This window comes from Balaenoptera borealis (assembly GCF_965194805.1).
Source record: "Balaenoptera borealis genome assembly, chromosome: 5".
NCBI lineage: Eukaryota > Metazoa > Chordata > Mammalia > Artiodactyla > Balaenopteridae > Balaenoptera > Balaenoptera borealis.
Genome location: NC_138862.1, coordinates 127,124,827 through 127,147,006, shown reverse-complemented (window position 1 = coordinate 127,147,006; position 22,180 = coordinate 127,124,827). Strand labels below are relative to the sequence as shown.

The 22,180-nt window shown below is 37.0% G+C and overlaps 1 protein-coding gene across 7 annotated transcripts in view; it reads right to left on the bottom strand.

Annotated features, from left to right (window-relative positions):
* Positions 1–22,180, bottom strand: part of PIK3CB (phosphatidylinositol-4,5-bisphosphate 3-kinase catalytic subunit beta) — a 194,414-nt gene that overhangs the window by 60,470 nt on the left and 111,764 nt on the right. For all 7 annotated transcript variants that reach the window (XM_082393690.1, XM_082393692.1, XM_082393687.1 and 4 more), the window contains 2 exons: positions 3,175–3,426; positions 1,686–1,782 (listed from right to left, as the gene is read on the bottom strand). In XM_082393690.1, the coding sequence (XP_082249816.1) occupies positions 1,686–1,782; positions 3,175–3,426 (349 nt within the window). The remainder of the gene's footprint in view (positions 1–1,685; positions 1,783–3,174; positions 3,427–22,180) is intronic.

The window sequence follows — 22,180 nt, the reverse complement described above, 5'->3', positions numbered from 1 at the left end:
CTTTTATTTTTACTTAAAAAAACCGAAGGCACTTTTTTGACCCATCCAATATTTACAAGTTTCAGCTCCTTAATCAACCCTTTGCTTATCTTGTTTAATACTCTCACATCTCACAGATTCCATTTTGACCTGGACTGAAGGAATTCTCATAATTTATACACTTCTGAAGCTGATTTCTCAGCAAATTAATATCCTATATTTGTGCTATCTAGTAGCGTTATATTTATTAGTCCTATCAAATGCAACCTATCTAAAGTCAAGTGTAGCAATTTAGTATCATCTGCCCCAAACATATGGAGAACAGAACACTGCACAGAATATGCTATTTTATTTAAGAATAGGGAGAAAAGTAGAAATTTATATTTGTATTTTCTGCTATATACATGAAGAATTCTGGAAATACAAAAGCAACCAATAAATGTGATTATAAACCTTCTAATGATGACCTAGGTACTCTAGAAATTAGAGTATTTGTAGTTCCTGTGTTTCCGGCTTGCTCCTACTAGGATAAATGTGAATTCTAGAACCAAACATGCAGAACAAACATCTCTAACATTTTGTTAGAGATAAATTCAGGTCCATGATATACCAAGTTAATTGCAAAAAATTGTCAATTTTTCTAAAAATATCAGTTAAGTTGCTTACTGATTTTGGAGAACATGTGTGAGTCTAAATTAAGATTTGCAAAAAAGTTTACTGCTGAAATGAATAATTTTTACTCTAACTGTGAAACTACAGTTCCTCTTAAGAAGAGCACACTGCTCTCCTATATTGGGGGAATAATGTGATTAGTGAAAATTATTGGAGGTATATGCAGGAAAGGGTAGGAATAAAAGAATATATACAAATAAAATGCTAGGATGTGAGCAGTTTATAAATATGTTCATGGATAACTGATTATCCAAAAACAATTTCTCAGGTAGCAACTACTAAAATAGAACATTTTTAAATGTGTCACCCACAAAATAATTTTTAAATGCAAATAAGTGCACAATTTTACTATATATATTAACCAACTATGAAGACCAAAAAAAACCCCTCACTATTATAATGCAAAGATAACACTGAAAATTTCCCACATTTGGGAAAGCAGTAGGAACAATGGAAAGAGTCAAGCAATCTTTTGGACAAATCCTAGGTTTGAAGAACCAATTATGTAAGACTGGCTTATGGCTGAACTTCACTTTTCTCATCTATAAAATGGGACAAAGCCATCTACCTCACAGGGATACTCTGAGTAGTATTTGAGAAATACAGGCTTGTGGAAGGTGTTCCTCTTAGCTCAAATTTCAAGATAACACCAACTAAAGAGGAAGGAAGGGTCTTTACTATCCTTCCCATGTTAGTTAATGTTCCTTCTAGTGCAGAAGCAGAAATTTAGTACAACTAGGAACCACAGAGATTGTTATAAAGAAGACATTGTTCCTTAGGAGAATGTCTCAAAAACCTGTAACAATAAAACATTTAAAGTGAGAAAATCGTCATCAAAATAAATATATTCAGATACAAATCACTTTTAAGTATATTAAAATAATCTTGGGAAATCTGTTTTAGAATAAACAATAAAAATATGAAAAGATGGTTTCTTTACTGGACTGAAAAAAGAGTGAGTCATAAAAAAATGTTAACTACTCCACATGCCAAAAATTATTCTTTAACACTAAGGATTAGGATGTAAATCTTACCAGGAAATGAAGACCAGCTGTGCAATATTATATCTCCAGATCTCAACTGTCCTTTAAAGTCAAAAACCATCGTATTTACCCAGGCTACAGGATAATCCTGTTGAAAAAGATACCATTCCATAAATATGCTAAGAATAAACTTTAAGGTGTGAACACGCACATACCCTTTGCTTCAATAATGTTAGTTCTAGAAGTTTCTAGCTTTCTAGATGATTTCCCCCAAAACCATCCAATATAAAAACAAGATGTACATGGAAAGATGTTCAACATCTTTATAATGGTTAAAGAAAATCCTAAAAGCCAATTAATGTCTCAGAATAAAATACAGTATCCAAAAAGTAGAATATTTATTGTGCAGCCATTGGAAATGATGAGGAATTTTTAATGATTCAAGAAAATATGTGTGATATGTTAGATTATATGTTTTAAGATCTTTCAGTCTATATAAATCTTAATTTAGCAGAAGGCAATGTCTCTAGGTATTGTAGAATTTATTTATATTTCTAAAAAGGAAGCACCAAGCTAATAGGACTTTTATGTAGACACTCAGACTAATTAATCTGGTCACAGTCTATGAAAAAACTATAAATACTTGAACACTCTGAGTAAAATTCTCTATCGGTGGAGGAAAAAAACTAAGGAAATAACTCTTATGTGACTTTTTAGACAATAAAATTCATTTTTTAAAACACTATATGATAATAACCAGAGGAAAGGCTTATATTCTCATGTTAAGAATAAAAGGATACAAATTCATGTAGATAAATATAGTCACCAGACTTTTTAAAATGTATAAAATTCATGTCTCCATCCTCCAAAAAAAAACTTTCCATAAAGTAAGAAGAAAATTAAAAAGACTTGAATAAAAATATGAAATGGAAGATGAGAACATAAGAACATGTTCACCATCTTTTATCCACAATTTCAAAGTCCAAGATACTCTGACAACTAAAGGTTTGTTCATAACTCATATAACAGTAAAACATGACCAGAAATAACATGAAGCTAAATGACAGCCTTCATTTGTCTCATTTAGTGTGAATATTCATATATTTCACTGCTAGAAACTGATGTGTTTGATTACAGAGTTGTGTCCCAGACCCTACAAGGTGTGTTGAGTGATCTATGAGCTTTCTAAAATGCATAAAATTTTGAATTCTCAAACATATCTGGCACCTGAAACTTCAGTTAAAGGACTGTGGACCTGTAATATTTTAAATCTCTTCATTCTTTTTAAACTATTTTCTAAAAAGGATTACATTTATAATAGAACACTTACAGTATGACATACACTAAAAGTTGCCAAAAGAAAAATGAAAAGGACATAAAATGGAGACTTACTGTCTTTTTTAGAAATCAGTTCTTAGGGACAAAAGTTATATGACATAATTTCATTTATATTACTCTATTATTTCAAAGTTTTTAAATTATTCCATTATGTTATTATTAGTCCATTATAAAAAATTTTCAGAAGTTAGTATATAATTACCACTTTTCCAGATTTCCTGATGGTCTGATATTTAGAGGGATTAATAGCTTTAGTTGATTTCTTCGTTTTCACTTTATCCAAAACTGCATAAACAGCGAAACATAATCGAGCCATTCGTGGCAGGTCACAAGTATTGATATCAAATTCCAGTGGTTCATTCCAAATATGATCATTTTTCCCCGATATCTCTGAGCTTACAACGGTTTTACACAGGAGTTCGGTACCATGAAAAAGGCCAGCCCTGACATGAACCTGTAATGATGGAGACAAAAACAAATACAGAATCATGAATACTGCACCACTAAAACACCTTTATTTGGGAGAATGAAGAAACACATACTGGCAGAAGCAGACAAACTCTAGGAAAGCCTATTCGTCCACAGAACCATTAGACTATAATTCATCAGCATATAATTCACCACACTGTTAGTATAACCTATTTTTCACTTACTAAGCAGACCAGCTAAAAAATGCCAAAGGTCTCAATGGTATAAATGGGTCTAAAGAAACCAAGACCATAAATATAAAAACTACTATCATATGCTTACTTCCACTCACTTCATTTACTTGGGGCCTTGTCTTAGTTATCTGTATAGTTGGGAAAGAAGGGGTGGATAAAATGTCTCCAAGGTCTCCTTCTACTTCCAAATAATTTATGAATTGGTCAGTATAAAAGTCAACTTAAAGTTATCTAACCATATTTATGATTATCCTACACACTACTGTCTTTCATTTTTCTCCTAAAGACTCAGGTCCAGAGTGATGCAGGAAACAGGTAAAATGTCCCAGAAAATTTTGTTCAGTCATTTATATAGTTTTTTTAAAACAACACATGATTATCTCTGATTTAAAACTGAGTGGTAAAAGTAGAACTAAAAACAGTACTAAAACACAGAGACTGGGAATTCCTTGATGGTCCAGTGGTTAGGGCTCCATGCTTCCACTGCAGGGAGCATGGGTTCGATCCCTGGTCAGGGAAAGAAGATCCTGCAAGCTGTAAGGCACAGCCAAAAGAAAAAAAAACAAAAAACAAAATGAAATACTTTAAGATGAAACTTTTTTTAATCAATTAATTCAGATGTGACATCAGCACACAGTAGTACTCAATAAATATTTACGGATGAAATAAATGCATATGTGGAATTATTTAGGTTTGTCTTTCATTAGTTTAAAAAAGCTTATCAGACTTCCCTGGTGGCACAGTGGTTAAGACTCCGCCTGCCAATGCAGGGGACACAGGTTCAAGCCCTGGTCCGGGAAGATCCCACATGCTGTGGAGCAACTAAGCCCGTTCGCCACAACTACTGAGCCTGCGCTCTAGAGCCCGCGAGCCACAACTACTGAGCCCTCGTGCCACAACTACTGAAGCCCGCAAGCCTAGAGCCCATGCTCTGCAACAAGAGAAGCCACTGTAATGAGAAGCCTGCGCATCGCAACGAAGAGTAGCCCCCACTTGCCGCAACTAGAGAAAGCCCGCATGCAGCAACAAAGACCCAACGCGGCCAAACATAAATAAAATAAAATAAATAAATTTATTTTTTTAAAAAGCTTATCAATAAGAATTTTGACTTGTTAAAAGAGTTACTGTCATAATTTTGAAAAGGTAGATACCAAAAAATGTCTAGATATTAAAACATATTCTATAGTAACATAAAATTTTAAATGTTGATAATACCTTTAATTTTTAAAATTATTACAAATATTTATAATATATTACAAGTATGAGTTTTAACCTATAAAATAATTAAAATGATGCTGTACTGGCATAAATAAAACTATAGGTTAGTAGACTACACTCTTCATAATGTGACAAGGAAAGGACAGCTTACTTTAATAAATAGTACTCATTTATCTAACTCCTGCAAAATAAAGAGATGGATTAATGGTTAAATATTTTAAAATCACAGAAAAGCAAATTAAAAAGAAAAATCTTTAAAAAGCTATCAGAATAATCATTGAAGCTGGGTGATTAGTTCATGGAAGTCGATTACACTCTTCTATTTTTGTGTATGTTTGAATTTTCCTTTAAAAACATTTTTAAACTAAAGGAAGAAAACTGAAGGACTTCCCTAGTGGTCCAGGGGTTAAGACTCCGAGCTCCCAATGCAGGGGGCCCGGATTCGATCTCTGGTCAGGGAATTAAATCCTGCATGCCGCAACTAAGAGCCCGCAAGCCGCAACTAAAAGATCCTGGATGCAGAAACTAAAAAGATCCCACATGCCGCAAGGAAGATTCCCATGTGCCGCAACTAAGACCTGGTGCAGCCAAATAAATAAATAAATATTAAAACAAAAAGAAGAAAAAGAAGAAAATTGATTATTTACTCCAAATACAGATAGATTTAAAGATTAAAGTATAGGAGTTACAAAGGATTACTACAAACACTTTCAGTAAACTCTCAGGCCACCAGGAATTTTTATCTGAATACACAGCTGATTCCCCTCAACTTCACAGGAAAAGGGGTATTCCTTCTGCTCAAGGCCCCTGGTTCCATCTTGCTCCAACTTCCCAAGTACTTAGACCTTTCTCCTTTGCTCCTCTACATTGAAAAATAATCTTCCTCCCCAGGAGGCAATGAACCTATGTAAGTCTCTCCCATATCAAACTCAAAAAAACAAAGAAACAAAAACAAAAAACTTCCCTAGAACCTAACTAATCTTAATGAGAATAGCATCAACAGCTTAGACACTCTATGTCTCCTACATTCAATCCATCATGAAGCCTACACTGTATACAAGGAGGAAATGATTTATGATATAATCTTAAATGAAAAATAAAATAATAAATACTATATATACTCATTAAAAGCATATTCACATTTTGACAGTGTGCAGAGAAGAATACAAATAAAAGTAGTTTATAGTAGGATACCAAGAATATTGGTGTTTTGTCATTCTCTTAAGTGATCTTGGATTATATTTCATAATTTCATCTTTCTTTTTTCTTGGTGACTGAATGTATGGCACAGGATTTTTTTTTAATAGATCTTTACTGGAGTATAATTGCTTCACAATATTGTGTTGGTTTCTGTTGTACAACAAAGTGAATCAGCCATATGCATACATATATCCCCATATCCCCTCCCTCTTGAGCCTCCCTCCCACCCTCTTCAGGTCATCGCAAAGCACCGAGCTGATCTCCCTGTGCTATGCTGCTGCTTCCCACTAGCTATCTATTTTACATTCGGTAGTGTATTGCAGCACTATTTACAATAGCCAGGACATGGAACCAACCTAAATGTCCACTGACAGATGAACAGATAAAGAAGATGTGGCACATATATACAATGGAATATTACTCAGCCATAAAAAGAAACGAAATTGAGTTATTTGTAGTGAGGTGGATGGACCTAGAGTCTGTCATACAGAGTGAAGTAAGTCAGAAAGAAAAACAAATACCATATGCTAACACATATATATGGAATCTAAAAAAAAAAATCGTACTGATGAACTTAGTGGCAAGGCAGGAATAAAGACGTAGATGTAGAGAATGGACTTGAGGACACAGGTGGGGAGGGGGAAGCTGGGGTGAAGTGAGAGTAGCATTGACATATATACAGTATCTTTTTTTTAATTGAAATACAGTTGATTTACAATGTCATGTTAGTTTCAGGTGTACAACACAGTGATTCAGTTATATATAACTGAATATATATATTATATATGTTATAATATATATAATTCTTTTTCAGATTCTTTTCCCTTATAGGTTATTACAAAATATTGAGTACAGTTCCCTGTGCTATACAGTCCTTGCCGTTTATCTACTTTATATACAGTAGTGTGTATGTGTTAATCCCAGCCTCCTAATTTACACCCCCCTTTCCCCTAGTAACCATAAGTTTGTTTCCTATGCCTGTAAGACTCTTTCTGTTTTGTAAATAAGTTCATTTGTATCTTGGACAACCTAAATGTCCATGGACAAATGAATGGATAAAAAAGATGTGGTACATACATACACAATGGAATATTACTCAGCCATAAAGAAGAACCAAATAATGTCATTTGCAACATGGATGGACCTAGAGATTATCATACTAAGTGAAGCACGCCAGAAAGAGGAAGACAAATATGATATCACTTATATATGGAATCTATAATTTTATCTTTAAAATATTTTAAGATTAATATTCTAGAAAGTATCACATAAAATAGACAGATGCTCTAAATTTAAGATCCTAAACACCAATGTAACACCAAATGCACATGATCAATCCAAAACTCATTAAATTTAATGAAGGTATGCATGAAAATGGAAATGATTTTTTTTGGTATTACTTTTTTAAAACAACCATTCAGATTTCTCTCCTTGTTTTTAAACCACTAGTTTCAAGATTTAGTAGCCGTAGCCTTAACCAACCTTCGTTTAAGTCCATGGCTCTATACTACCTTAAATAATATTTCGTGTATCCTGAAATTAGGCAAAGAAGTCTGGGGGCTTTCATTTTTAGTTTGTGAAAAACAAAATATGGATAATTACAAAGAAGGATTTACGTAACAGTACTTTTAGGAAACCTTTGTGTCTATCTTTATGCTATCCTCAAAGTATCTAAACTATGAGAACCTGAAAAGACTACTATTTTTAACAGCCAAGACAGAATAGGAATAAGCAAAAGCACACTGAAACACAATTTCTCATTTTCATAATTACTTTATTCTGTAAAGAAAATTTTAGTTGCCTGTAAGAACTATAAAACAATGCTTTCTCCTAAGCAATTAAGAAATGGTCCCATCATGAAATGCTCAATAAATGGCATTTAGTGTTAGTAAAATTATATGAAAGGTAGGAAGAGAGAGTGCACCAAACCTGGATTTCTAAGTTTTCTATTCCTTTCTAATATACCTCAGGAAGACAGGCAATGGATGGGAGGTCTTAATTTATCAGGAGGTTAAGAAAGGTTCCACCACTGTTGTACCAAACATTATATCAAAAGGAGTTCAACAGGCAGAGAAAAAAAACGGAGAAACCTACTGTCTGTGCAAAGACAAACTCCCCTGGCATGCCTGAAGAACCAAAAAACAGCCTAGTACAGCTAGATGCACATGAGGACCGTGGCAGGTGCCCGAGTTGGAGAGGCTAGCAGCAAAGTCCGTGCCACTTAAGACCACCAAGCAGAATACAACTTAAACAGTTAAAGGACTACTTTGTCTTCAGGGGGTAGAGATGCTTGGGCATAAGGAAAGGTGTGAAAATAGAGGCAAGGAGAGCAGTGAGGAGGCTGTTGTTGTAATTCAGGGAGAGACAGTAAAGGCCTGGCTATGAAAAGGTCTGGAAGGAAAAGAGGAAGAAATACATAGTAAAGAATATTAACGAAGTAGGATCAACACTATGTGATCAATTGATTATCGATGGTAGGTAAGGGGGAAGGGCAACTCTAGCTGCCTTACCAAATATAAGAGGAACGGCAGTCTCGGGGGGAAGAGAATGAGATGGGGAAGTTAAACATAAGTTGGCTTTAAAAATGTGTATGTACCATGTGAAAACAGAGAATGGAACTGAATAGATATCTGGGCTGGAAGCAAAGGCTTGAGAACCATAAGCAAAGGTAGTATAGTTTTTTCAATTTTCTTACAAAGAAGATATTAGTTATTGTTTTCCAAGATCTGAAGAATATCAGCAAGAGGTAAACCACTAAGAGGTATTGAGGCAGGGTCCACATGCCTGAAGCAAACAATCCATCTGACCTCTAAGGACCTTGCCATCAAAATCTCCACAGTACTTTCTCTCACTCCCTTCAGCCACACAATCCACGATCACACCCTGAATTTGACTTTACCACACCCTAGCACCTCCAAATCAATAATTCCTACATCTTACTCTCCAACTATCTCACCTTCCAACTCACTCCAACACTCCCAAAGGAACACTTCCCTGCCCTCACTAAGGCCTCCATTTCAATAATCAACACCTCCCCATTTCTCCATTAGCTTTGTTTGCCTTCACCCTCACCAAAACCCTCTGCCAGTGCCTGTCTCTCCTTTGGCATACTCATCTGAGGCCCATGTCCTGGATAAACTTGATTACCTGCCTCTCCTCCATGCCAAATATTATTGGGCAGACCAGCACCATGACCGACCAAAGCCAAACGTAAAATTATTCTTTCATCACTACAAGAACTATTTCTTGCCTTTCCTTCACTGCTGAGAACTTCCACAGAGTTACTCTCCTCTGAAAGCCCTATTTAAGCTACTTGTTTTGTCAGGTTGTCTATTACTTGAAGATGACATGTTCTGAAGGATATGTCCTATCTGTCAATCTACTCTATTTAGAAGTTATGAAAAATTAGGGCAATAAAATACTAAACAACTATTATTTATAAGGAAAACAAGTAATGAGGAAGACCAAATTATGTACCGACTATAAAAATCAGAATCCAATACTTACCAACTACAGATAGATCATTGTTACTAAATTCTGAAGTCATGTGGGTGGGGCAGATTGAGGATAGGGTGTATGTTACATGAAGTAGAAGGCTTAAAGTGTATTTTCTTCCTGAAAAATGCAGGTTAATTCATAGACACCTGACACTCCACAGATCTCCATGTAAAGGTGTACGGCTGATGGGATGGGGTTGTCATCTATTCATATGTAAACCTCACGTAAGAACTTCATGTCTATAAGACTACTTTAATTCCACTCTAGGCTTTGATCTTATATACATATATCAATAATCAATATCAGATATATATATATATATATATATATATATATATATATATCTGAGCTTAAATGGCCACAACAAAGTCTCTACTGCCTAATCTTTATCCAAAACCCATTTTTGAGTAAAAATACATATACGGAACTTCCATAAAGTCATGCAATATATTTATTTCTTCGGAAAGTCCAAATATTACCATTCAACTAAATACTCACATGGTTGAGTACGGTACTTAGACTGAATTACACAGAATGACTTTGGTATCACACAGAATGATTTTTTCTGAATTGCACTGTCAATATTATATTTTAAGTCTACCCAGTGAAAGATATTATAAGAGACAGATATGTGAAACATTATTTTACCCACTCTAATGATGTTGGCAGGGATTTTGGTGCGCACTTTATCACCCACTGTGTCTCCTTCATAAGGAACTGCTAAACATCTCTCCATTTCCAACATAAGGATGAACTACAACCATATGAATAACTAGATTATTTTTATCTCAAGAGATTCTAAATATTATAACTGATCATGTTTCCTTTGCTTTGGCTACTACCTATATTGCCAGCAGAGAGTGAAATCGGTAGTCCACATCAAGCAGTTATACAGGATCCTATTATATAACTACCTACTGCAAATCTTGCTCTTGGCTTTTTCAACTATTAAATATCCTCGATTATTTTTTAAAAAGTCACACTTTGTATATTTTTTTGTGTATATATGAGAGACTGGGTGTGTGTGTGGGGGGGGACACGCAAGCGAGCTTACCTCAAACCATTTTGTGAAATGAGAGTAGATAAATCATAAATAAAACAAAACATACATAAAACTTTCGTATGATAGGATGGAAGATAGGCATTTCAGAATAAAAATGATATTCAATTCTTACTCTCAGTGACATTAAAGACTTATGAATTTATCACCTTTTGTATACAGAATATATAGTTTATCCAGAAAAATCACAAGTTTAAAAATAAATATTTTTCCACGTTTTTGTGATAAAAACAAGCTACTTAAAATAAATTGCTGAGCTTAAAAACGTTTGCGTCTCTTGGTTTTTGAGTTTTTGAGAAATAAAAACAAATGAGCCCACTACATTATAAGTACTCAATAAATGTTAATACTTAAAAAACCAAAACAAAAAATGCTGGTTATAGTTCTATCAACCAACTTCTGGCAAAATTCAGATATATGGAACACAGTAAAATTATGGATCAGTTGGATACAAAGCTCAAAAAAGCACTCAAGTATAATGACCTAGCAAAGTCCTATACTAGCTGTAAACAGCAACAGCCAAGGGTGTGGTGTGGAAAAGAATAACAATAAAGAATGAATCTAACTTGGGTGTGGTAACAATAAACAAAAATGACCCTGCACATTCTGAAGAAAACTGTTGAAATATCAATCATTCTCTAATAGTCAAAGTGTGATATACTTAAGACCAAGTCATTAGGACTATGTCTGATTGAGAAATCTCCTGGTAATTCACTAAAATAATTGAAGTTCATACATGGTTAAAAACAAACAAGAGAAGAAAAAATTATCTACATTTAAAATAAAGTGAAAAAATTTGTGTTTTCTGAGCTTAGAATTTCCCATAGTAGAAGACATTAAAAAAGGTTTTTGTTTTCAGAAAAAGCAGTAAGAAAAACCATTCTCTAAATTTATATCATGTGAAATTTTGTCAAAATTGTCACATTTCCTGATGCTTTGTCTGAATCACCTTCAGGCTCTGAAAAGTTGAGAATTTTAAAGGACCATCAAGTTTAATTACAGTCACATGTTTCACTGTCCAACTTCAGTAAGCTTCCAAAGAGACACTTTTTCACAAGTCCCAGAATACTTGGAGACGGAGAGAAGGCAGGCTTTGTTATGTAAAGGACGTTCCACAGTGCTACAGCAAGGGTGTGCCAAGCCTGCAGAGACCGCATTCCTGAACTCACCAATTAAAAATGTTGTGTTGGCCAAGATATGAAACTTTTTCCCAACATCAACACCTAATTTCCTTCTTGTTCGACGATATGGCCAAAATCCACTACATTTACCCTTCTGATATTAGAACCCAAAAAAAGATCAGTAACATGAATAGGCTGAAATTCCCAGGGTTTCATGAAGTATATCACAATAAAAAGGCAGGTTTGTTCTGGCTTAGTGGGAGGAGTCCTGTGCTACCTTTAACTAAGGATATAAAGATGTTAGAGACAGTTACATTAAAATGTATTCATTCATTGCACAAATATTTATTGAGTGTTCTAGGTACTGAAATAAGAAGACAAAAAGATTAAGATAGTTTTTTCTTTCCTGAGGTTATATCTATTTTAACAGGTTAGGAGTGGTGAGAGCCATGTAACTAGGCTTATGAGGCGTTATGATTTTTAACTAGGAAGAGCCAAGTTATGATTTTTGATATGGAATATATCTGAGCTTGGAATTCTCTGGGTTTATCATGCTTAGGGTTCGTTGGGCTTCTTAAACATGTTATATTTATGTCTTTTGCCAACTTTGGAAAGCTCCCAGTGATGATTTCTTTAGTTTAGTTTTTCTCAGCTTCATTCCTTCCCTTTTCCTTTTGAGATGCAGATTACACACGTGTTAGACCTTCTGATATTGTCATACAGGTATCTGAGACTCTGTGAAGTTTTTTCTCCTCCAACCATTTTTTTCTCCTCCAACCATTTTTCTCTCCGTTCAAACTAGAAAATTTTATTGATTAATCTTCAAGTTCACTACTCTTTCCTTTCACACTACTTCCATTATTGAGTCCATTGAGGGTTTTTTTTCCCCCAGAGTTTTTTAATTAGCTGGCCCTCCTTATCCACAGGTTCTGCAACCACAGATTAAACCAACCACTGATCAAAAATATTTCGGAAAAAAACTTCCAGAAAGTGATAAAAAGAAAAACTTGAATTTGCTGCACTCCAGTAACTATTTACGTAGCATTTACATTGTATTGGGTATTACAAGTAATCTACAGATGATTTAAAGTACAGGATGTGGGGCTTCCCTGGTGGCTCAGTGATTGGGAATCTGCCTGCCAATGCAGGGGACATGGGTTCAAGCCCTGGCCTCGGAGGATCCCACATGACGCGGAGCAACTGAGCCTGTGCGCCACAACTATTGAGCCTGTGCTCTAGAGCCCATGTGCCACAACTACTGAAGCCCGCACACCTAGAGCCCGTGTTCCGCAACAAGAAAAGCCACCTCAATGAGAAGCACACGCACCGCAACGAAGAGTAGCCCCCGCTCACCACAACTAGAGAAAGCCCACGTGCAGCAATGAAGACCCAATGCAGCCAAAAATAAAATAAGTTAATTAATTTTAAAAATAATAATAATATGGGGCTTCCCTGGTGGCACAGTGGCTGAGAATCTGCCTGCCAATGCAGGGGACACGGGTTCGAGCCCTGGTCTGGGAAGATCCCACATGCCACAGAGCAACTAGGCCCGTGAGCCACAATTTACTGAGCCTGCGCGTCTGGAGCCTGTGCTCCGCAACAAGAGAGGCCGCGATAGTGAGAGGCCCACGCACCGCGATGAAGAGTGGCCCCCGCCTGCCGCAACTAGAGAAAGCCCTCGCACAGAAATGAAGACCCAACACAGCCACAAATAAATAAATAAATAAATAAATAAATAAACCCAAAAGTTAAAAAAAAAATAATAATAATAATAATAAAGTACAGGATGTGCATAGGTTGTATAAGAATACTATGCCATTTTATATAAGGAACTTACTTGAACTTCTGTGGCTTTTGGTGTCCTCTGGGGGTCCTGGAACCAAACCCCTGCAGATACTGATGGACAACTGTATATCTTGGTTGAGACTTTCTATTTTTCCATTCCTTTTCATTGTTTGTGTTTTGCCCTTAGTTGTTAGAGCATTTGTATAATAACTACTTTAACAACTTTCTGAATAATTCCAACATCTATGTCATCTCAGCACTGATGCCTGTTGATTCTCATGGTCCATACAACTTGAGGTTTTCCTGGTTCTTTACATGCCAATTAATTTTGAAATATATCCTACACATTTTGACTATTATGTTATAAGACTCTCGGTTTTGTTTATATTCTACAGAGAATGTTGATGTTTGTTTTAGGAGACAATGGTTAGGTTCTGGCTGCAAGTTCCAACAAACCTTCTGTGAGTTGTGGTTCCAATACCAGTTCAGTTTTCAAATCCTTTGCAGGGCTATCTGGATCTGTCCTGCATGTGCACCATACACTGACTAGTCTGAGACTTGGGTGGTGGTTTAGGCCACAGTTCAGTTCTCAAAGTATATAGGCAGTTATGACGCTGATCCATATATGTACAGCTCAGGAATAAACCTAGAAGTTTCCTGAGCTCGTCCCACTCTGAAATCATCCAAGTATTTTTTTTTAATTAATTAATTTACTTATTTTATTTTTGGCTGTGTTGGGTCTTCGTTTCTGTGCAAGGGCTTTCTCCAGTTGCGGCGAGCGGGGGCCACTCTTCATCGCGGTGCGCGGGCCTCTCACTGTCGCGGCCTCTCGTTGCGGAGCACAGGCTCCAGACGCGCAGGCTCAGTAATTGTGGCTTACAGGCCCAGCTGCTCCGCGGCAAGTGGGATCTTCCCGGACCAGGGCTCAAACCCGTGTCCCCTGCATCGGCAGGCAGATTCTCAACCACTGCGCCACCAGGGAAGCCCCATCCAAGTATTTTTTGGTTGCCTGGGGCTCCCCTCCTCTTGTCACCTAGCCAGAAAACTGAGGCTTTATTCATCCACATTTCCTACAACTACTCCAAAAAGAGAAGGACAGAAAGGGAAAGGAGGGAGGCCAATCAGGATATGTCCCATTCTCTTAGGGCTACAACTCCTCTAGTCAAAGAGGAAGGTTCAACTCTGCATTTTAGGCCTGTCCCCAATACTGTTGCTTCTGCCACTGCTGCTCTGTTACTGCCGCCACAGGACTTCTTGGGAGACTAGGGCAAATGAGAACAGAGAAAAGAACAGAAAACAAAAAAGAGAGGGAAAAAATGGGGAGATCCCCACTCTCTCTGAGAGTTAGAAGAACCCATTCCAACTAGTGCTATAATTAGAGGGCTTTCTGAGTTCTCTATATCTGCACTAATACCATCTTCTAGATTTTGAGCAGCACTGATTTAAGGCTTCTCCTGAATATTAAGATGCAGACCTGAAAAGGGAAATGCCACGAGGCGGGGAAAAGATCAACCAGGAAGCTGTATACTACAGAATTCTAAGCATTTTAACAGTGAAAGACATTCAAATGCCAGCCAGGCACAGTAGTGAATCTTCACTGAACACCTAGGATTTCATTACAGACTCCAGAGAATCATGTGCCCAGTAAGACTGCCATTACAGTGGATTTCACTACAGTCCCAGTCTCTGGGACTGCCATTACAATGGATTTCACTACTGTGATTACGTTTTACTATATGACATAGGGTCCTTTAAGGAAGGGAGGGATTTCCCTGGCAGTCCAGCGGTTAAGACTCTATGCTTCCACTGCAGGGAGCGCCAGTTTGATCCCTGGTCTGGGAACTAAGTTCCCACATGCTGAGCAGCATGGCCAAAACAAAACAAAAGAAAGGGAGATTATCCTTCCTGGGCCTGACCCACTGGTGAGCCCTTAAAAGGGACCAGGATCTTCTGGCAAGAGATTCAAAGCAAAAAAAGGATTTAATGCTTAAGAAGTTCTCTGTTTCTAGAGTTGAAAATAGAGAGAGCCACAGAGCTAGGACCTGAGAGGTGCTTCTAGTGACTGAGAGCAATCCCTAGCCAAAAGCCATCAAGCAAAGGAGAACCTCAGGCCTACAACTGCAAGGAACTGAATGTGGCCAATAACTTGAATCATCCTGGACGCAGATTCTTCCCTAGAGCTTCAGGAAGGAATGTAGCCCAACTAACACCTGGATTTCAACCCTGTAAGACCATAAGCAGAAAACCCAGCCACACCATGCCTAGACTTCTGAACAACAGAAATATGAGCTAATAGATAGGTGTTGTTTTAAGCTGCTAGGTTTGTGGTAATTTGTTACACAGCAACATAAAACTAATTTGAGGGGTTATTATGAACTTAATGCCAATAAATTTATCAACTTAAACCAAATTCTTCCAAAGACAAAAATTATCAAAGCTGACACAAAAGAAACAGAAAATATGACTATCTATGTATCTATTAAAGAAATTAAATTTCTAATTAAAAACCTTCCCATAAAAAAAACTCCAGGCTCAGGTGGCTTGGAGTAAATCCTACCAAATATTTAAGGAAGAAATAATACCAATCCTACGTAAACTTGTTCAGAAAATTGAGGAGGGGAAGGTTTCTCAACTCAATTTATAAGGTCAACATTTTCCTGATTCCAAAACCAGAGGAAGACATTACACAAAAAGAAAAGTGCAGACCAATATTCCCCGTGAACACAGACATAAAAATTCATAACAAAATATTAATAAATCAAATCCAGCAATATATAAAAGGGCTACTACATCTTCAATGTGTGGTGCCTATTTCAGAAATGCAAGGTTGGTCTTAACTTTTGAAAATCAATCAAATTAACTGACCAAAATATAAAAACTACACAATCACCTCAATAAATACAGAAAAAACAGTGGACAAAGTGCAACTTTTTCTATCCCTTTCACGATAAAATCTCTTGGCTAAGTAGAAACAGAAGAGAATTTCTTGAATAAAAGGCATGTACAAAAAACCTACAGGTAATATTATACTTAAAGTTGAAAGACTAAATGCTTTTCTTTAAGAACAAAACAAAAATGTCTACTGTGATGGTTAATTTCGTTTGCCCGTTTGACTGGGCCTTGGGGCATCTAGATATTCTAGGTGTTTCTGTGAGAGTGATTCCCCCCCCCCCCCCCCCGCTAAGATTAACATTTAAATGGTAGACTGACTAAAGCAGATTACCCTCCTTAGAGTAGGTGGTGGTAATCCAATCAGTGAAAGAAATGAATAGAACAAAAACACTGGTCCTACTTAGAGTAAGAAAGAATTTTTGCCTGACTATCTAACATCAGCTCTTCCTGGGTCTTGAGCATACAGAACTTCAACAGGAACTTCATGATAGGTGCCTCCTGGTTCTCAGGCCTTCAGACTAAGACTAGAACTAAACTATTGGCTCCTCTGGATTTCTAGTTTGCCAACTAATTATGTGAGCCAATTCCTTAAATAAATCTGTGTGTGTATGTGTGTGTGTGTGTGTGTGAACACAAACATGCACGCACACACACACCCTATTATTTTTTTCCCCCCTTTGGAGAATCCTGACTAATACATCTACTCTCAGCAGTTCTATTCAACATCATACTGAAAGTCCTAGCCAGTACATTAAGAAAAGGATAAAGTTTGGAAAGAAAGAAAGAAAGTTCCCTGCTCCGCATCTACCCCTCACCTTTTTTTTTCCCCCACATTTCTCTTCAACATTGTAATGGAACTCCTAACCTGTGTAGCAATTAAAAAGAATGAGGTGTACCTACAAGAAAGTCATGCCATAATTGCATTGATTTACTTAAATTCAACTATGTAACCCCACTGGAAAGAGAAAAAGGTGGAGGAGGGGGAACTAGAGAATTAGATGGACTGGGGGGGAGGGTACTTTTAATTAAGCCCATTATTCCTATGAATATATGACCACAAACAATAGAATCAATCCACCTTGAAATAGCTGATGGAAGTTGTTAAAACCTATGGAAATAAAATGTCACTAACAAATAATCTGTCAATGACAAAAATAAAGCATAATGCTCAAGAAAAATAAAGCATGTAGTGAATGCTTCTTTGGTCTTCTTCAGGAAGAAACTAAGTAACAACAAAAGGCTGTAGAGAAATAATAACTACAAAAGCATTAAATAAGTAATAAATACAATAACCTAAAAAATGGGAAGAACAAGTAGGAATTCCCATTTTTAGAATGCAAATTATACATGTATACATACAAACTACTAAGCAAAATCATACATATATGTTTAAAAAAAACACTCCATATGACTTGAGGGTGTATTTGCCTATACGTGATTTCTGCCTTTAGAAATATAATACCCGAGGGAGGAACCAAGATGGCGGAATAGAAGGATGTGCTCTCACTCCCTCTTGTGAGAACACCAGAATCACAACTGTCTGCTGGACAATCATTGACAGGAAGACACTGGAACACACCAAAAAACATACCCCACATCCAAAGACAAAGGAGAAGCCACAATGAGACGGTAGGAGGGGCGCAATCAGACTAAAATCAAATCCCATAACTGCTGGGTGGGTGACTCACAGACTAGAGAACACTTATACCACAGAAGTCCACCCACTGGAGTGAAGTTTCTGAGCCCTACGTCAGGCTTCCCAACCTGGGGGTCTGGCAACGGGAGGAGGAATTCCTAGAGAATCAGACTTTGAAGCCTAGTGGGAATTGATTGCAGGACTTCGACAGGACTGGGGGAAACAGAGACTCCACTCTTGGAGGGCAGACACAAAGTAGTGTGCACATCGGGACCCAGGGGAAGGAGCAGTGACCCCAGGGGAGACTGAACCAGACCTACCTGCCAGTGTTGGATGGTCTCCTGCAGAGGTGGTGGGGTAGGCCTGTGGCTCACCGTGGGAACAAGGACACTGACAGCAGAAGTTCTGGGAAGTACTCCTTGGCGTAAGCCCTCCCAGAGTCTGTCATTAGCCCCTCCAAAGAGCCCAGATAGACTCCAGTGTTGGGTTGCCTCAGGCCAAACAACCAACAGGGAGGGAACCCAGCCCCACCCATCAGCAGTCAAGTGGTTTAAAGTTTTACTGAGCTCTTCCCACCAGAGCAACAGTCAGTTCTACCCACCACCAGTCCCTCCCATCAAGCCTCTTAGATAGCATCATCCACCAGAGGGCAGAGAGCAGAAGCAAGAAGAACTACAATCCTGCAGCCTGTGGAACAAAAACCACATTCACAGAAAGATAGACAAGATGAAAAGGCAGAGGGCTCTGTACCAGATGAAGGAACAAGATAAAACCCCAGAAAAACAACTAAATGAAGTGGAAATAAGCAACCTTCCAGAAAAAGAATTCAGAATAATGATAGTGAAGATGATCCAGGACCTCAGAAAAAGAATGGAGGCAAAGATTGAGAAGATGTAAGAAATGTTTAACAAAGACCTAGAAGAATTAAAGAACAAACAAACAGAGATGAACAATACAATAACTGAAATGAAAACTACACTAGAAGGAATCAATAGCAGAATAACTGAGGCAGAAGAACAGATAAGTGACCTGGAAGACAAAATGGTAGAATTCACTGCTGCGGAACAGAATAAAGAAAAAAGAATGAAAAGAAGTGAAGAGAGCCTAGGAGACCTCTGGGACAACATTAAACGCAACAACATTCGCATTATAGGGATCCCAGAAGGAGAAGAGAGAGAGAGAAAGGACCAGAGAAAATATTTGAAGAGATTATAGTTGAGAACTTCCCTAACATGGGAAAGGAAATAGCCACCCAAGTCCAGGAAGCACAGAGAGTCCCATACAGGATAAACCCAAGGAGAAATACGCCGAGACACATAGTAATCAAATTGGCAAAAATTAAAGACAAAGAAAATTTATTGAAAGCAGCAAGGGGAAAAAAAAAAATAACATACAAGGGAACTCCCATGTGGTTAACAGCTGATTTCTCAGCAGAAACTCTACAAGCCAGAAGTGAGTGGCATGATATACTTAAAGTGATGACAGGGAAGAACCTACAACCAAGATTACTCTACCTGGCAAGGATCTCATTCAGATTCGATGGAGAAATCAAAAGCTTTACAGATAAGCAAAAGCTAAGAGAATTCAGCACCACCAAACCAGCTCTACAACAAATGCTAAAGGAACTTCTCTAAGTGGGAAATACAAAAGAAGAAAAGGATCTACAAAAACAAACCCAAAACGATTAAGAAAATGGTCATAGGAACATACATATCGATAATTACCTTAAACGTGAATGGATTAAATGCTCCCACCAAAAGATACAGACTGGCTGAATGGATACAAAAACAAGACCCGTATATATGCTGTCTACAAGAGACCCACTTTAGACCTAGGGACACAGACAGACTGAAAGTGAGGGGATGGAAAAAGATATTCCATGCAAATGGAAATCAAAAGAAAGCTGGAGTAGCTATACTCATATCAGATAAAATAGACTTTAATATAAAGAATATTATAAGAGACAAGGAAGGACACTACATAATGATCAAGGGATCAATCCAAAAAGAAGATATAACAAGTATAAATATATATGCACCCAACAAAGGAGCACCTCAATACATAAGGAAACTGCTAACAGCTATAAAAGAGGAAATTGATAGTGACACAATAACAGTGGGGGACTTTAACAGCTCACTTACACCAATGGACAGATCATCCAAAATGAAAATAAATAAGGAAACAGCAGCTTTAAATGACACAATAGACCAGAGAGATCTAATTGATATTTATAGGACATTCCATCCAAAAACAGCAGATTACACTTTCCTCTCAAGTGCGCACGGAACATTCTCCAGGATAGATTACATCTTGGATCACAAATCAAGCCTCGGTAAACTTAAGAAAATTGAAATCATATCAAGCATCTTTTCTGACCACAATGCTATGAGATTAGAAATGAATTACAGGGGAAAAAACGTAAAAAACACAAACACATGGAGGCTAAACAATACGTTACTAAATAAACAAGAGATCACTGAAGAAATCAAAGAGGAAATCAAAAAATACCTAGAGACAAATGACAATGAAAACACGACAATCCAAAACCTATGGGATGCAGCAAAAGCAGTTCTAAGAGGGAAGTTTATAGCAGTACAAGCCTACCTCAAGAAACAAGAAAAATCTCAAATAAACAATCTAACCTTACACCTAAAGGAACTAGAGAAAGAAGAACAAACAAAACCCAAAGTTAGCAGAAGGAAAGAAATCATAAAGATCAGAGTAGAAACAAATGAAATAGAAACAAAGAAAACAATAGCAAAGATCAATAAAACTAAAAGCTGGTTCTTGGAGAAGATAAACAAAATTGATAAACATTTAGCCAGACTCATCGAGAAAAAGAGGGAGAGGACTCAAATCAATAAAATTAGAAATGAAAAAGGAGACGTTACAACAGACACCACAGAAATACAAAGCATCCTAAGAGACTACTACAAGCAACTCTATGCCAATAAAATAGACAACCTGGAAGAAATGGACAAATTCTTAGAAAGGTATAACCTTCCAAGACTGAACCAGGAAGAAACAGAAAATATGAATAGACCAATCACAAGTAATGAAATTGAAACTGTGATTAAAAATCTTCCAACGAAGAGAAGTCCAGGACCAGATGGCTTCACAGGTGAATTCTATCAAACATTTAGAGAAGAGCTAACACCCGTCCTTCTCAAACTCTTCCAAAAAATTGCAGAGGAAGGAACACTCCCAAACTCATTCTATGAGGCCACCATCACCCTGGTACCCAAACCACACAAAGATACTACAAAAAAGAAAATTACAGACCAATATCACTGATGAATATAGATGCAAAAATCCTCAACAAAATACTAGCAAACAGAATCCAGCAACACATTAAAAGGATCATAAACCATGATCAAGTGGGATTTATCCCAGGGATGTAAGGATTCTTCAATATATGCAAATCAATCAATGTGATACATCATATTAACAAATTGATGAATACAAACCATATGATCATCTCAATAGATGCAGAAAAAGCTTTTGACAAAATTCAACACACATTTATGATAAAAACTCTCCAAAAAGTGGGCATAGAGGGAACCTACCTCAACATAATAAAGGCCATATACGACAAACCCACAGCAAACATCATTCTCAATGGTGAAAAACTGAAAGCATTTCCTCTAAGATTAGGAACGAGACAAGGATGTCCACTCCCACCACTATTATTCAACATAGTTTTGGAAGTCCTAGCCACGGCAATCAGAGAAGAAAAAGAAATAAAAGGAATACAAACTGGAAAAGAAGAAGTAAAACTGTCACTGTTTGCAGATGACATGATACTATACATAGAGAATCCTAAAGATGCCACCAGCAAACTCCTAGAGCTAACCAATGAATTTGGTAAAGTTGCAGGATACAAAATTAATGCACAGAAATCTCTTGCATTCCTATATACTAATGATGAAAAATCTGAAAGAGAAATTATGGGAACACTCCCATTTACCATTGCAACAAAAAGAATAAAATACCTAGGAATAAACCTACCTAGGGAACCAAAGGACCTGTATGCAGAAAACTATAAGACACTGATGAAAGAAATTAAAGATGATACCAACAGATGGAGAGATATACCATATTCTTGGATTGGAAGAATCAATATTGTGAAAATGACT